The sequence below is a fragment of the Cornus florida genome, unplaced genomic scaffold (assembly GCF_030987335.1).
Source record: "Cornus florida cultivar Cherokee Brave unplaced genomic scaffold, ASM3098733v1 CherokeeBrave_3.0.0_Hap2_Chr11, whole genome shotgun sequence".
Lineage (NCBI taxonomy): Eukaryota > Viridiplantae > Streptophyta > Magnoliopsida > Cornales > Cornaceae > Cornus > Cornus florida.
The window spans coordinates 132,726,487-132,744,743 of NW_026775581.1; the positions used below are offsets into that span (position 1 = coordinate 132,726,487).

General features: G+C 35.3%; 1 protein-coding gene across 1 annotated transcript; it reads right to left on the reverse strand.

Annotated features, from left to right (window-relative positions):
* Nucleotides 1-9,147: 9,147 nt before the first annotated feature.
* On the reverse strand, nucleotides 9,148-9,696 carry LOC132284067 (small polypeptide DEVIL 3-like). The gene has a single exon (XM_059786128.1). The coding sequence runs from the start codon at nucleotides 9,606-9,608 to the stop codon at nucleotides 9,462-9,464; it is 147 nt and encodes a 48-aa protein (XP_059642111.1). The 5' UTR covers nucleotides 9,609-9,696; the 3' UTR covers nucleotides 9,148-9,461.
* Nucleotides 9,697-18,257: the final 8,561 nt, after the last annotated feature.

An 18,257-nucleotide genomic window follows, 5' to 3' on the forward strand; every position in this document is an offset into this window, starting at 1 on the left:
AGTCGCAAACCTCGTCTTATTCTCTTGGAATAGGCGCGCCAAGGTAGTACGGAGAGGGGTAAGCCTGTCCTCTGTCCTTCGCCTTTTCTCAGACGCTTGGGTGACTTGTGTGGCGGTATGAGGAACCTTCTGCATCCTTGTGCTCGCAGCTTTCTCTCGAGACTTGTTTTCCACTGTGACGAGGGTAGCGTGTTGTGCACGGTGGGCTACGTTTTCCTCCAACCGAATGTAGATCTGTGCCCTAGCGTTCAAAGTCTGCATATCCGGGGGGGGGGGGGGGAATATTTGACCAAGGATGTGTGAAACTTGGTTCCTTGGATCATTGCCAACTTAAATGTTTCGATTGCCGTGGCAGGGTGGCAATCTGCTATCTCCGAGGCCTCCATGTTAAACCTGGATAAAAAAATCTTGCAGAGTTTCTCCCTTCCTTTGCCTTATGGTGAAAAGGCTGGCGATACTTTTCTTCTGCTTCTTATTTCCGCAATACTGGGCTAAAAACATAGTGCACAAGGTCTCATAGTCAGGGATAGACTTGTGTGGCCTATTCCTGAACCATTCTAACGCTGCTCCGGTTAAACTGGTAGGAAAAACCTTACACATCCACGGATCGTTATGATCGTCCAGTGCCATCTTCTGCGCATAATGATCGAGATGCCGAGAGGGGTCTCCTGCCCCATCGAACTGGGTGAAGGATGGCATAGTGAACTTCTTCGGCCTCTCCACAAGGTACACCTCATCAGTAAAGGGGGTCTTGACCAAGGAGTTCTTGTGCTCTCTAGCCATCTCGGCTGGTGTCTGGACTCTCAAGAGCTTCTTTTCGTCGAAGGCATCTTGTACGCGTACGCCATCTGGAACGCCATTGGACCATACCGTAAGCCTATGGCTGGACTCGGCCTGTTCGTCCTGTGTGCGATGCGGGAGATTATCCGAAGCAACCGCCTCGGACCTTGTCCCTTGCTTTTGCTGAACCTCACTAGGTCGCGCCCCGTTGGGTGGTGTCTCGTTGGCTGGAGGCTCGTGAACCGGAGGTAAATTTCGGGTGGGGGGTGGTGCTGCAGCATCGCCTGGTGGTGGTTGTGGCGTTAGCCTGGCCATGGCCGTGTGCAGCGTATGAGTCTGCTACTGAAGCGCAACTATCTGGGCGACACTCGTATCGTTTGCTTGCCGGAGTGTCTCAAATTGGTGCAAGAACTCTTCTCGCATCTTTTGCATCAATTCTATCTGTTGATTCATTGCTGACTCTCCGTTTGACATTCCAGACACGACTAAAGGATTTAATTTGAAGAACAAGTGGGAGTATATTTTTATACGATTCCCACAGACGGCGCCAAAGTGTAGGTGCAAAATTTCGCTCAACCAATAATGATTGAGAAAAATAAAACAACTCACTTAAAAACAATAAAAATAAATAAGAACAGTGTATAGAGAAGCGTAGAATTACTTGATCCTTTATTGGAGGTCTTAACCTCTATTTATACACAAAAGATTGCAAAATTATGGTAGGACTCGCCTTGCTTGTCCTCTACTTCTTTCTATATAACCATTCTTTTCTTATAGAGTTCTTTCCATTGTCAAATTTTCCATACATAGAACTTGCCTTGTACAGAACTTCCTATCAGAATTTTCCTTCTACAGTAAATCTTTCAAATGATAGGACTTGTGCATTCTTGGGCTGAATATATTTTGATCCGGCTGGGCTTGAGTAACAGGCCGGATGTTGAATACCCATAAGCTGGGCTGATGACTTCTTGATTCGGCCTTGATGGAAGTTGGAGGACAAATAATAATGGTCTTGGGTTGTGAATACCCTCAACTTGGGCTTGAGCATGATGGACCTTATATGTCCTTGGAATGTAGACATGGGTAGTGGTGACGTGTGCGCTTTTTATTGGAGGGAGTTTTTTTCCCTCCACAGCACCTTAAATAATGGAGAGTAGACGGTAACTAAGTTTTTTAACTTTTTGAATAATTTAAATTGTTAAATATAAGGGGCTCTACAATTTCTCCTTCAATTTAAAAAGGAGATTGAATTTGGAAGTAGCTATCCTTCATAGTTGGGGCAGAGTGAGGAGTGGGCGAGGGGAGGCCATCGACACTTTGGCAACCTTATTTATTGGCTGTCAACTATATTCTCTCCATTTTTTCTTGGTCAGGCTCTTAAAAATATACATTAAAAATGCATTGAAAAAAATCGTTACAAATTATTTTATTTTATTTTTACAATTTAATTTTATATTATTAGGTTGGCCCCTTCCAAATGAATATTTCTGGCTCCGCCCCTGCTACATAGGTAGCTATGTGTAAAGTAGTGCATGTGCCACATGTTTGCTCTTTTCTTTGTTCCATCCAAGGCCCAAGCTGATTGGATTTCTGCAAGTAGCAATTAAGCTAGTGGTATCTGGTCTCTCATTTGTTAGGATTTTATTTGCATGTTGAAGGTTTTGTTAGGCAGACACTTCAAAAGCTGGTTAGTGCTCGTGCCCGACACACATAGTTAGGGCATGGATTTGAGACATGTGTCGGACACTTTTGGTTGGACATGCACCTAAAGACCATGTCTAGTAAATCAATTTTATTATATTTTTGCTTCAGAATGAGTGAAATGCTTATATCGAACACTATGTTACATAAAGACATTATTTTACTCTAGAAAATAAAATAAAAAATTATTTTACTCTAACAATTTTATTATTTTATTGCTTCAAAGCATGCGTATTTCTTTTTGTTTGATATTTTGACACGTGTCCATATAACATAGGTTGAAGGTAATACATTCAGCATTTTTGGATGTTGAAAGAAAATAACAAAGTGACGGAGGCACATTACTATTTTACCTATTTAAAATAAACAATATATATAAAGAAAATTATTCTTTGGAGGATGCGCATCTAGGGATTATTTTGTTTCTTTAGATGATAGAAAATTCATGAGGTCTTTTGAAACAACAAGTTTAATGTGAAAATCGTCTGAGTTTCATTTTGTTTAAGGCCATGCTAGAATATCAATGAACAATATTAGGTAAACATATTTGGAGGATACAACGAATGCTATGCTGGGAATTATTCTAGAACTAAAATGTTTTTTTTTTTTTTTTTTGTATAAAATTTAAAAGTACTGGTGACTGGTTTTAATCTGATGTCACTATTAAATACACCGTCTGCCGCTCTTTGCCATTTTTGAAGAAAGCAAGATTCCAAGCCATGGTATTCGTTTCAATCCAAGGCCCCATTTGAGTTATCCTAGCATTTGATTTAGCATTTTTTGAGTTATGCTAGCATTTTGCGTCTCTATGGGTGAGATAGTTGTTTATAAAGCCAGTCCATCATTGAGACGTCTCTTACTGTGAATTCGGGCTCTTAGCCCTTGGATTGAGAGTGCCCCCTTGCAGCCTTTTGATATTGGGATACATGATTATCAGCTCTTTCACTTCTTGTTTTCAGAACTAATTTCCATTTCAAAATTTTCCTATTGGTAACAATGAAAGTTCTTTAAATGCCGCGCTTCTTGTGTTGTTTCTGTATTTTCATGGACTTGGCTCTTCACATAACATGGAGAAGTAATTTGAATAGTTACTTGAGAATAGCCCATCTTGAGAAAAAAAATTCAAACTTGCTCCACGGACATGCTTTTTATGTTGTATTCATATTTTTCGATTTTGATAAAACTGATTTAAAAGGCTTCAATCTGGGCCTTATGATCTCAGTCTTAAATATTGGTAGCAGGAAATTGTGTATACTTAATTTGCTATTCTGGATTCTATGATTACATTAGGCACTTGGGCACTCACTTCTGCAAATTTTCCACTAACACTTGTTTATTTTATCAAATTGCAGATGTGTGAGCATGTGCACATGCGCCCTATGGGATTGGAGCGATAGATTTGTTATGTAAATTATAATATTGCATTAGTAATTATGGTAAATATGTACAGCATGCTCTTGTTTTAATGAATTCAGTACATGCATTCATATGAATATACCATGTAGATTGTTATAATTGTCATTATTGTCATATCCATGTACAGTGAGTTTCAACTTTTGTCCTCAACTTCTATATTTTTTCCTTAGCTTGTTTATATGCTAATTTAATTGTAATAATCTGGGAAACAAATTTTTTTTTTTTCCATAAGTTGGATTTGAATTCTCACATTTTTTCCCCTTAAATATTTGCAGATTTCAAAGGCCTGCAGGAGCTATACCATCTTCTATCAAGCAGCCCTAAGTATTCACACCAGTAATGAATGATCAATCATAGTTTACCAACACAGACACATATTCAAAAAACACACTTAAAATATATTGATACATATGTAGGTGTGCATTTCATTTTACCGCTAGCTGTTAGTGTAAGGCTTAAATCTTAATCAATTTAATTCAGTTATATTTATATTTACCACTCAAGCTGATATTGTTTGTATATCATTTAAAAAATAAAATTTTATTTCCAAGATTTATTCAAATACCGCATAGATATATTAAAGTCACTTCTTGCAATTATATTTTCCAAATTTTGTTTCGAGTTTGAAATTATGAAAAACAGAACGTTCACGAGATGTGTTTCATTTTTTTTTTAACAAAATTTTATGAAATCTTATATATATATATATAATTGAAGTGGTGGTCAGCTAATTAGTTAACAGATTTTTGCTCTTTCTCTCCGATCTGATTCTTGTTTCACTTCTTTCTGCATAACTTTGAAACATCTAATCTCTATCTCTGAAGCACCAAGAATGTTGAATGATACATCAAATCATTTGCATTCTGAAGAGGACATAGCAGAAGGTCTAGAGATGGAAGCTTGCAATGATGAATAATATCACTGTATCTGTACTGTTATGTAAGCTAATTATTAGTACTACTACTACTGCAACCTACTGTCATTTATGTACCCCTTTTTTCTTTTATTCTGAAGTGAAATAAAGAACTTTCATTTACTCAATCAATTCACTTCATCTTCAAACCATGCACATGCCTTTCTTTCTCTCTCTACTTTTTCTCTCGCCTCTCCCTAACCTCAGCGGCCTCCGTTTCATCTACTCTCTTTTGCCCATGGGTGCCGACTCTTGCCTCTCACCGGTAAATAAATTTGGCATGGTGTAAATAGTTTCATTCGGTTGGTGGTTTCATGTCATTTTATTGTGGTTTTGTTCGATCTGCTCCTGATTTCCCTTGTTTTCGGCTTGACAGGGTGAATCTGGTGTTTTGTCTCTAACTAGATTCTTGATCTATGTCGGGTTTCGGTGTTCCCGTCTTTTAGTGAAGGGTTTGGGTAGTTTTCCCCCAGTCGGCAACGCCTTGTGAATGTAGTTTTGCAGCTGTTGTCTTGATGACGGCCTAACATTTGGGTCACTCCAATTGCTACTCTTCTTCTTAGGTGATCCGTCGATATTTTTTGGCTTGTTTCTCAACAAATTAAAAACTTATTCTTTAATTTTTATTATATTATTTTTTGATTTGTTTGCTTTGTACTATGTTTATGACTGTGTGTAGATGCTGCTAAAAAAAAAAAATAATAATCTTCGAACCATGCACAAGCTTCAACAGTTCAGGAGAGATGGGATTGTATAGTAAATCCTATTACCAATCACCACGCGTTAGAAATGTATGTTAGAAATTTGAAAAGTTTTTTCAATTTTTTCAAACATGTCCGATAGTGACTGACTAGAAACATCGGTGACCATTGACCAATCGATCTCGTTTCACTGTTCACAAGCATGCTTATATATATATATATGGTAACTTTCACAAACTCATTATTGTTACATTAAAGGCAATGGATGGATATAGGCCTTCTTTTTGACATATCATCTTTATGTCCAATTGTTCTGACTACTTTTCGGGTATGTGCAATGTGTCTGAACTCTCTCCACTGTGTTCCTCACCAAAAATCAGTGCTTTTAGATGTAAAGGAATTAAATGCAAACTTAGTGTGATTATCGATTGAATGTATAAGAATGGAAGTTTCAATCAGATCGATCGTATGGATTTAAAGATGTTACACTAATTATTTAGAGAATAGAACCCATATCTTATCCATGCTCGAGTATCACATACTTTCTATTCATCTATATTCGAGTTGAAACAACCCAGACGCAAGTCATGTTACAAGTTTTTTATTTTATTTTTTATTATATGGTACATTCCAACTAATTATATATTGTTATGCAAACGTAAGTGTCAACTTTATAGTGTTTGACAAAATGTGATTTACAATAATAAAAAAATATATGTAATTTCATTTTGCATCATTCCTTCGTTTCAAAATAAGTATTCAGCTTTTTTTTATATCTATCAAAAAATAATTATCTCATTTAAAAAATTAATATATATATATATATATATATATATATATATATATATATATATATATATATTTTATAATAGGGTAAAGTGTAAAAAAAATCCCGCAACTATGTCTAAATTTGCAAATTACTCCCTTGAACTATGTTTTGTGCATAAATCCCCTTAAACTATCACATTTAGTTGCAAAATACCCCATTGTCTTACTTATTTTTTATTAAATGACCATAATACCCCTTCTTATTAAATTACACTTGATATATTTTTCTTGTTAAAATAAATTACGAAAGAAATTTATACTAATTTGATGAAATATTCTCCATTAAATTTGCATAACTTCGCCTTTAATTTTTTTAATTAATTATTTAAATTAAAATCTTAAATAGAAAAATTTGAAACAATTTAAGTAATTTCTTAATCTTCATAAATATATTGCATTAAAAAGAAGATATTTTTTATTTACGTAATTTATTAATTTTTCTTGAATATTGTGTGAAAAAGAAGATATTTTTTTATACTAATTTATTTTTAAAGTGAGTATAATAAATTTTATTATTATAAGTTAATCATTTTAGAAAATGATAGATACAAATTTATTTATTTATTTATTTATTTTTATAATCAATTGATAATAATTATAAAATTAAGGTAAATGGTATAATTAATATTTAAATAAGAAAAAATATAATAAAAAATAATTTAATGAGAAATGACAAATTAATAAAAATGATAAAATAGTCTTTTGTGATGAGTATGTCCTTAATTGTAACAAATCAATAATTTAGAAAGACAGTCTTTAATTTGGAGGCTTAATTACAAAAAGTCAATAATTTATGAAATTTTTTTACACTTTACCCTTTATAATATTTCCAATTTAATATTTTTACATTAAACCTATACAAAATAAACTACTGTATCACATTACTAAATAAAAATGAAATTGAGGGAATAGTATTTTATCTGAAGGCAGGAGACTGTGGGCCCTAGCGGCGGACACTTGGGATTTGGGATTGTGGGTGAGGTTAAAAGCGGGCCTGGCCCATGCGGGTGCCAGTAAGGCTGTCGTCACGTTGAACCATGAATTTGGTCTACATACTACGTGTCAACTGTCATCTCATAACTGGTCGCAGTAGGATTTAAAGGACGAGAGAAGTTCTTTTTTACCTTTGCGTTTTTCACATCTGAGTCTGCAAAAGAAAAATCCAATCTCTTTTACTGAATCGGATGGTCTGCAATCATCGCACGTTTTATGAAACGCACGCACAGTATTTGTGGACTGTCCGATACCATGAGCTCCGCGGATCCCACTTGTTCATTAATTTTGCACAAGATTCAATTTTCTGTTTCTGGTCAAAGCAAACATATGTAATTATTGTTTGGGCTCTGATCATACGCTTGCACGTGCACAAATGTCAGATTGAATAAATTTAGAAGAGGACCAGGTTATGAGATTTTTTCACTTTTTTATTTTTGAAAATTAATTTTCAAATTGAATAATGAAGACAATTCACCAAATAATTTTGTTTGTGATAAATCCATTTCTTTTCCTTTTTTAATGTATATGACAAAAATGCCCCCTAACACTTTATTTTATTTTGTATAATTTGAGAACAATTATGTCATTTCACTATAAAATTGGAGTGGATTTATTTATAAAAAAAGTGGAGGGAACGAATATAATTAATACTATTTGATAAGTACACTTTTTTTAGCATTACCTTCTAAGATAAGCCTCATGTATTTATCAGAAGTAAGAGAAAAAAATCCCACAATTGAAAAAAAAAAAAAAAAAAAAAAAAAAAAAAAAAAAAAAAAAAAAACACATCAGGTGATAAGGAAGGACAAAAATTACAAGTAATGAGATAATTAAACTGTCCTTTCATGGGGGGTATAAATCCACATGTAGCAAACAACACTTTCGGAAATCCCTTTTTCAGAAAGGAAAAAAAAAACTTAGACTAAAGCGTGTGTGTGTGTGTGTGTATATAAAGAGAGGCTCCAGGAAAATACTCATCCTAGATGTAAGAAGCACATATTTCCTTCCTACTCGCGGAATATATTCATCTTTAATTAGTTCTTTTTATGGGAATATATACAAAATATTCTTCTGCTTATATATATTGTGCATTTCACACTTCAGTGGAATATATACCCTTCATTACTTACTTTAAAACGTTTTTCCTTATTATTTTTTATTTAAATCAATGATAAGAGAATCAAACCTTTAATCGCATCATTTTTATTAATGTTTGGTTTGGTATGAGCTAGGAAGGATAGGATGGATGGAACAAGGCTCCGTGGTTTGGTAGAAAAGGGTGAGTAGGAGGGAAGGTTGAGAGAGAATTTCAGCAGTACGTTTACAAGTGATTTTGTAAATAGTTAAAGGTTAATATTGGAATTAGAATTTCTTCTTCTTTTTTTGCCGCCTCTCTTTGGCCCAATTTTGAATGAAAAATCATGGATTAGGAGGATGCTTCATCTCCTATTGCTTCGTCCCTTCCTTCTAATCAAATAAGAGAATTTTTTCTATCCCTCCTTTCTTCCAACCAAAAACATAAGAGAAGAAGAGGGGGGAAAAAAATTTGTTAGATAAATTTTAAAAATAATGTCCATTTTTGTATTTAACGCCTTGCCAAAGTCTTTTTTTTTTTTTTTTAGATGTTACGGCTCTAACCTCTCTTTTCCTTTTTGGGGTGAAAAAGTTATATTATTGAACTAGAGGCTCTTTGGTTGCCAAAGTCATAACTATAATTCTATGCTTACTTTCGCAATGTAAATTTGGAGCCAAAATGTCCAATGAATTGTTTTAAATGAAAGTGAAATGAAACAAATTGAAACACCAAAGAGCTAGCTCATAAGATGGTTCTTTAATCACATGCATGAGATAATTTGTAAGAGAAAAACAATACAGTGATGCAGATGCTAGCTTTTCTGATATACAAATGAATATCAGAAAATAAATTGTAGTTGATACAATTTCATTGACAAAATAAGCTCATGGGGCACTATAATAAATTAATATCCCTAATACGTACTTCTCTAGCTTTGGCATTTACAATTGGAGAGAGAGAGAGAGAGAGAGAGAGAGAGCTGGCTATGCTAATAATTTAGGATGAATAATGTAAGAAAGATATATGGATCAATGAATAATGTGGATGCATTTTAGTCATGCGAGCGGAGAAGCAGGACTACGCATCTCCTCAAAATGTAGAGTCTTCCTCTCTGCTCCCTCAGAAACCTCCCTAGTCTCTTGCCAGCTGGTAACCTTTTCTTTGTGCGTTCCATGCTTTCACTCATCATCTTCATCATATCAATATATCTATCTATATATATCACCCTCTTTTCTTTGCTAGAGAAAGAGTGTGTGTGTGTGTGTGAGAGAGAGAGAGAGAGAATGCTGTTGCACTGGTACAGTTTGAAGTGGGAGCAATGGTCCTTTTTATAGAGGAGGAGATGCGTGGTCTGGTCACTAATAAGTTACAAGGACAAAACAAAACCATATACGTATGTTTGTGCCGCGTCACCACCTCCACCTGCACTAATATTTATGTGCGCGTCATTCACCAATATAAGTTGGTCGGCCAAAAATGACAAGTTAGCCAGTTTCCGCGAAATTATGTTTCTATATGATAGATGATAATTAAAATTTTACCATGAAGAATTATAATCTTGACAATATATATATATATACATACATACATATTAGCTCTATATATATATTAGCTGAGACTTACTTTTCCTTATCACGTTGTTTGACTTCATGGCACGTGCATATAAAATAACTTAAAATTTGGATAGGTCCTCCTCTATATATATTAGCATATACTCTGTATGGAACCTCATATATGATATATATATTCTTTTCATAAGACAAATTACATATGCATCTTTGTATAGTTGGTAGAAGTAGGAAATATCAGTTGGATTTAGCAGGCAAGTGCATATGGTTAAGGCACTTTTCCTTCTCTTCAATCAAGAGGAGATTGCAGGCATGCCTGATGAAATCCAAGTTATATATTTTAAATGTTGCAACTCTCCCAACCTCCCTCTTTATTGTTTTCTGTTATGGCAATTTCTTCTTAGGGCCTGTTTGTTATGTGTTTTACTTTGGTGTTTTTGTTGCAGGGCTTCATTTTAGGCCCATAAACATGTTTGGTGACACTTATTTTGTTTTAAACAGTACAAAAATATTGTTTTAAACAGTGCTGAATTTGGGTCCAAAAGTGAAACACCAAAATGGTGTTTTTGGTTGTTTCAGTACTGTAACCCAATAAAAAACACTGTAGTGGATGAAGTAAGTTGGTCCAATACTGTAGCGGATGAAGTAGCCTTAAAACGGATTTGCAACATTTTGGCCTGATGTTTTCTCTCTCCTCTGAAACCCTAGAGAAGCGATTTGGGAGGCAATTTGGGAGGCGACGAAAAGGAATCGCGATATACTGTGAGTACTGTCTTCTATTTCCCTTTCTTTGTTGTTTCCTTTGATGTTGTTTCCAAATCTGTAAGCACGAAGTCCAAATCTGTAAAGAAAATCTATACGTATACTCTCATATAGTCACAAAGACGAATTTCTTTCGACTCTCTCTCTCTTTCTCTCTCTGGTATAAAAATTGTCAAGGATTTGTGCTTTTGGGCGCCATGGAAGGCTCTTCTGCTCCGCCGTCGAATTCAAACCAACCGGACGGCGGAGCCTCCATATTTCTCGCCGATCTTCCCTCTCGCGGCCTGTTCTCCTCCACTGTCCTCTCTTCAAATCCGGTGATTTCTTTCACAACAACCTGTATGTCGAATTCTACACCACACACACAAACACTCACATGTGCGTGTTTGCTGATACATGTATGTATATATATAAATTGGGGCTCCTTATGTCTTGTATTCTTTTGTGGGTGGTTATTACCTTGTGTTTTTCTGATTGGAGCTAAGGTGGGTGGTAGTTTGTATCTCTAGTCTCTATAATTGCTATTGGGTTACATCTACCAAGAGTGTGATTTTCAGTAATTAATTGTTGCTGAGGAAGTAAATGTAGTGATTAATTATTGATTACTGAGCAAGTTTGTGGTGTTTCTATTCAAGCTTGTCGTGGACTGGTTGACAACAACAACTGGGAATGCTAGTACTCTGGCTGCATTTACCACTGCTAATTCAACTGTTTTAGCTCTTTTCGTGAGCCCAGCAGCCGTTCTAATAATCATATGAATTAGGTTTGTTGAGCTCTCTTTTCTTTTATACGGAGTATTTTAGAAAAAGATAAAAGTAATAATTTCATATTTTTATTTCTCTCTATTCAATTATTTGGATTTTGAATTCGGAAATGGTATTATGGAAAATTCTCTGATCTAATGCAGTTAAAGTCTCTAGCTTTTCAATTTCTTTTTTTATTTTTCCCAGAAATCGACGATGGCGATGAGGAATTTGTTGTGTCTTGTTAGTTTATAATTAAATGGTCTGATATGCAAAATATAGTAAATATTGAACTCCTAATACAAAATATAGTTAATAATGAACTCAAATAATTTAGATATAAGACTTGAGGATTCCTTAATGTGGTTATGATTCTGACATACTAACAGAAAAGAAGTATGATGATGGTCTTGAGAAGTAATTGATTACCAAGTGAGTAGGTTTGATTGTCACAATAGGAGACTTAATTGGTTGATGAAGAGAGATAAGTGCATATTGAAATTTAAATTTGACTTATCAAAAAGATTGTCAAAATTCAGATATATAGAGAACTTAATGAATTGAGATGTACTCTTTTATAAGCAAATCCCAAATGGTGATATTATTGTTTGGAAATTTTAAGTAGATGCTTTATCCACTCAATCGAAGGCTTAAAGTTGTTTATTGTATGCATTTTATGAATTCCGGGATCATTTTGGTCTTACACCTTTCTTCCTAGCTAGTCCCATATAATCAGATTATCCATCCCAATGTGCATATATGTTTGCTCTCTAAGTTTCTTTCTATCAATTTACCTGGTGGTATGATTGTTTATTCATATATGGACGTCGTCTAACTTTGACGGCTGTTGGTAGCTTACAAGTAACAAGTAGAATTATGAGATCTCTAATTCAATCTGTGAAGCATAAAATCAACTAAAGTAAGCATACTCTAGTTTCAGCAAAGAGTCAGGAAGATGGATGTGAATGTATAGAACGTCACACTGTCACAAGCATTTAAATCACTGCCTTGCGCAAGTAGCTCTATTGTACAGTGACTTTGCTATCTGAAATTATTGAAATAAATATCATCCTTAAAAAGAGACAGTGGTAATAAGATTAGATGGGAATCGCCTACTTGGGAGCTTGTAGACTAATAGTAAAGTGTAGCGAGCTTGTAGAGTAATAGTAAAGTGTAGCGTGCTTGAAAGAGGTAGATGCTGTAGAATGTGTGACTAAACTTCTAGGAAATATTTTGAACTTTTACTCTTCACATATGATTCTGGGTACCTTTTGGGTCAGCAAAGTCTTGACGAATGTCATGCGTAGTTGATTTAGGTAGAGCCAGTCAGAACCAAAGATCTAACACCTGTTTACTGAACAGCCATTCTGCCCTTGTGAGTTAGGCTTGTCCTTACTGGGTGATCATTGTTGGACCTTCAGAAGATATTTATTCATGTAGGTCGACTCTTAATTTTCCTCTTAACCATGGAAAATATGTGTGGAACTTTTGGAAAGTTCCAAGTTCTGCTCTTTCTATTTTTTATTCTTTTGGTCTGCAGGAAATGTGACATGTATGCAAACTCAAACACTCTTCAACAGGAGGCTCCGTGGCATGACTTATCAAAAAATGAGACTCCACGGCATGCTGCACAGTTGTAGTATAGAAAATTGGCTTGGGAGCTTGGGAGTGACATGGTTACAGAGTTTCCAATTAGATTAGGCGATACGCATATATAAAATGACAAGGTTCAAGGTTATACAAATCTATAAAAGGATAAGAAAAATATGAATAATTAAGTGGATGCATAACATGTAAGTATGCTACAATATTAAATGATAAATATCCCATACAATCGAAAATATACTGTTATTGATATGGATTTTTAATTAAAAGTTTATCTAGAAGCAAAAGTTTCTCAAAACTCTCCAAATCATTTTCTTGTAAAGTTTGTGGCATATTTAATCAAGAATTGAGCACTTTTAAGTAAAATATGCATAAGTTCAGAAGAATATCTGCATCTTTTACTCTTATTGAATTTAGGATTTCTAGAATAAGAAAACACAATTATTAGTGAAATTTTGTGACTAAGAGTGCTTCCCTTCTCCTCTCACGTATGTGTATATATATACAATTACTATTACAATGAAATGACCATATTTCCCTTTAGTAAAATACCTAATATTGTAACATTTATCACCAATTTCTCCTTTCTCTTCTTGTTTTTTGTATTTTATATTTTCATTCAGTATTCTTAATTAAATTCATGAATCAGTAGTTGTGATAGAGTAACTTTAATACCATCAATAGTTTTTCCTAGTTTAATATTATTTTTTTTTTTTGTTATTAATTATAGTGTTGTTATTAATATGTTAGATGGATGTGAATATTGAGAATGTGGAACAATGCGGTGATTCTCTCACAATTGAAGAAGTGATTGAAGTTACGAACGATGGAAAATTGTTATGGGATGAGTCACTCATTGAAAAATTCGTGAATATTATGGTGGAAGAAGTTAAAGCTAATAATCGTAGTGGCACAACATTTAATAAAAGTGGTTGGAGTAATTTAGTCAAACAAATGAATGTTCAAACGGGGAGAAAATTTGGTTTAACCCAACTTCGGAATAAGTTTAATGGTTTGAGGAAAATTTATACTGAGTTTAAGAAATTATTATCGGAGACTAACGTGGGATATAACCATGAGACGGGCATGGTTATAGTTGAGGAAGAGAGATGGGACAGGTTGTGTAATACCCCGTAATTTTAAAGAATGTATTTAAATTAATTAATTTTATTTAAAGTTCATTTACTTGTGCATGTAAATTAATTGTGTATGTTAAAATAAGTAAATTTGTTCATGTAATTATGCATGTATTCTTATTAATAATTTTATTTGTTGGTTATGCTTATATTAATCATTATTAGTTAAGTAAAGTATTATATTTGTGTTATATAGTATTATGATGATATAATGTAGTATTTTGTAATAATAATAATTATATTAGTTTAATAATAATAATAATAATAATAATAATAATAATATAAATAATAATAATTATAAAAGTTTTATTAATAATAATATTAGTAATAATAATATTAAATCAAGGTAATGATGAAAAATTAAATACTAGGATAGAATTTCATTTACTATGGTAGAATGGTGGATCAAATATCTTGATTAAAGATAGCATTGTCTTAAAGCCATATAGGTAGGAATATGAGAAATGGGTGAGAAGTTATTATAAATTAGATATTTGTATTATATATATTATATAAGTTTGTATATATATATTAGTAGCCAACTTACTCTAAAGGCAACTTACTTAAGTTAGAAAGCTTAAACATTCTAGTGAGCTATTTTATAAAAGTGAAAGGAAAAGAGAAAGAGAAAGAAGCTTGAACCGGTGTAGGCGATTTTACCCGACTACGCGCAACCGGCGGATTTATTTTAAATCCAAAAAGGCAAGTTATTATCTATTTTTCCCCTTTGAATCCATAAATTATTCATTTAATTTATTTCGGGTTTTTAGAGACTAGAAACCATGCTAGGAGTTGCAATAAATTATTTTTAGTTTATTAAAATATTGTGTTTTAATTATTAAAGAGGTTAGTTATTTATTTATTAGCCTATGTAATTAAAATATAGCTGAAAATAATTAAATAAGGCTTTAGGGATTTTTCTAGAATTTTCTAGATTTTTCCGGGGTTTTTCTGCAATTTCCGGCGAGCCTCCGGCGAGGATTCCGGTCACCGGCAGTGGGGAAGACAACCGGAGTAATCCGGTGTGAGGCAGCGCACAGGGGTTCCCATGCGCTTGCATCAGCAGCCGTTGGATTAACTATTGACCACTAGATTGATTCTATGTAGCATAGTGTACAATAATAGCATACGCGCACTTCAGGGACCATTGGATTAAAGGATGATCATTAAGATCAATCCAGTGTAGCGCGCCCACATAGAAACGGTACAACCGACCAACCAGAACACGCCACGTCAGCAGGAACCATTAATGCGCGCGTGGCAGCGCGTGCGCGCGCGTGGCTGATGCCAGACGCGCGTGGAGGCGCGTGTGCGCGCGTGAGAGGGTGGAAAACATAGGGCTGCGCGTGGGGAAGCTTAGGGCGGCGCGTGGGGGCGCGTGAGGGGCCCTGTCAGCTGCTGGAAATTACCAGAATACCCCTAGGCCTGTTTTGTAATTTCCAGAACCTTAAACTTGCACTTTTGGGCCTATGGTTGGTACTTACGGGTTTAACGGGACATTAAATTATTATTTTATTAACCGTTAGTTATTATTATGTCCGATTAATATTTTTAAATATTAATTGTATCGTTTTCAATACAGATCACCATTAAACGGATGTAGTTAATTTAATGACATTGTTAATCATTAATTGTGTTATTATTTTATTAAACAGTATTAAATCATTAATGTTAAAATTAAATGATTACATGGTTTTAATTCAAATAAATTGTCCGTTATACATTGCAGGATTATTTATGTTGTTAATGATATACAAACCATGATTATTATGCTGTGTGCATTTCAGGAAATAAATGGACTGTTTAATTATGTCGCATTTATATTATATGGATGTGTTGCCATATAGAACCATATGAGCTGGCTAATAAGTTTATACTCATTTATACCTTATGCATTCGTTGCGATAGACAGATGTGTGGCTGTTGGGGTATGTGGTTTAATATTATTGGCATGTGTTGCCTAATTGACATACTAGGTATATTTATTAATAATGTTGGCATATGTTGCCTAATTTATATGCTCAGTATAGTCATCAGTACTTTGCGAGGTGTTATCATTGTGTAGTTCGTTATAGTCTGTGTTGTCAGTACCGTGCACCATGTATAATAGTTGATTTCCCGGGTAGGGAAAGGCGACACTTGACCACCTAGTGTGAGTCTAAGTGATCACCGTCTATTCTGGTTGAGGTCATGTTATACATCGGATAGTTCCCGTAGGATGTATACAGATATAGTACTCAACCGATTCATAATGATTAATTTATTTGATTCTCTGATTTGGGTCATAGTAGAGAGGACTTGCTCGTGGGGTTAACCCACCATTGTTGTTATTTCAGGATACGGACAGTATCCGTTTCAAGGCTGAGGTTAGCAGTGTGGGACTATCATCCGAACTCATCTACTCTTACGATCCAGTGCAGGGTAGAAGTTTTATGTAATACTTCAGTTTCAGTTTTTATTTACTTTTGACGTTGAACTCTCAGGGTTATATTTAGGGATCCTTGACATAGGATTTCCAAGATGTAATGAAGTACGGTATTAAATAAAGGATGGATGGATGTTGTATTATTTAGTGTTCATTTCCTGTCTAAATTCTTTTATTATCATCATTTTGTATTCCATGCTTGTATATTGCCAATTGTTTTTGATATCCCTCGTTTTTCGTGTATAAGCCTGATCAACTTATGCGTGGAAAATGTGGGGGGTGTTACAGTTGGTATCAGAGCATTCCAGGTTCGAGTGTCTTAGGGATCTGTGATTACTATACTTCCGCGTTGTGTATTCTGATAATTAGAGCCTAAGTATTAGGGGTCTTTGTATTCTTTTAGTCGGTCCATTATAATGTACTGACGTTAGATTTTTCTGAATTTAAAAGAAGGATGTCTCGGCGTGGGACAAGGAATGCGAACCGTCATCGCAGTATTTCCCCAACTCAAAATGAGAATCAGGAATTTTCTCCTCAAGTTGCTGATATCATTGCACGAGCTGTAGCAGCAGGAGTAGCATCTGCTCTACGAAACCAGCAACCTCCTCCGATAGTACCTGTTCCTGAACCAGTGGCACAGCCAATGTCATGGGACAAAGTTCGTCACTCGTTCATCCGGGGAAATCCACCAACGTTTGCGGGGTCCACAGATGTCCTGTTAGCATATCAGTGGAAACAGGAGAGCGAGCGTCATCTTCGGATGGTAATCTGTACCGAAGTGCAGAAACAGATGCTGGCTACGTTTATGCTGATAAGCAATGCATTGCAGTGGTGGGAGTCTATTACTACTGTCGATGAGAGGACCAGATTGACGTATGCTGAATTTCAGACTCGCTTTGACGACAAGTATTTTCCTATGTCAGTAAGATCAGCGATGAAGACTGAATTTCTGGATCTGCAACAGGAAGATATGACTGTGGCTGAGTATGAACAGAAGTTTATTAATTTGTCATTATTTGCACCAGAGGAGGTCAATACGGAAGAAAAGAAGCGAGACCGCTTTGTGAAGGGGTGAAGGGGTTGATATGGCCGATTAAAGTGGTGATCTTAGGTAGTCCGGCATATACTACTTATATCCAGGTGGTTAATGCCGCCTTACAGCACTGCCAGATGAGGAGTGATTACCGGAAGTCCAAGGGAGATAAGCGGACTAACCGAGACTACCAGACAGTGGAGAAAGGAAGCAACAGTGGTGCCAAGTCCAATGATCGGGGCAGATTTCAAGGACATCAACCTTGGAAGAAAAACAAAGGAAACCCAGATGTGCAGAGGGATGGAGTCCCTAATCAGGGTAGACAAGGTGGGATACCTCAGACCGGACAGGAACAGTGGTCGGGAAGTCAACAGAGGAGGCAGGCAGGTCCTTTTATGGGACGTTGTTATCACTGTAGAGAGATTGGGCATCTGGCCAAGATGTGTCCCACAGCTAAGCAGGGACAGTATGGGCAGCCAAGACCTAATCAGCCGTTACCTCTACCGGCCCCACCGATGCCACGTGGGCAAGTTCAGAATTTTCCGACACTTCCAGCACCACCATTTCCTCCGGGA

Excerpts from the sequence above, each read along its gene's own strand:
- LOC132284067 (XM_059786128.1), bottom strand. The coding sequence starts at position 9,608 with ATGATGAAGATGATGAGTGAAAGCATGGAACGCACAAAGAAAAGGTTA.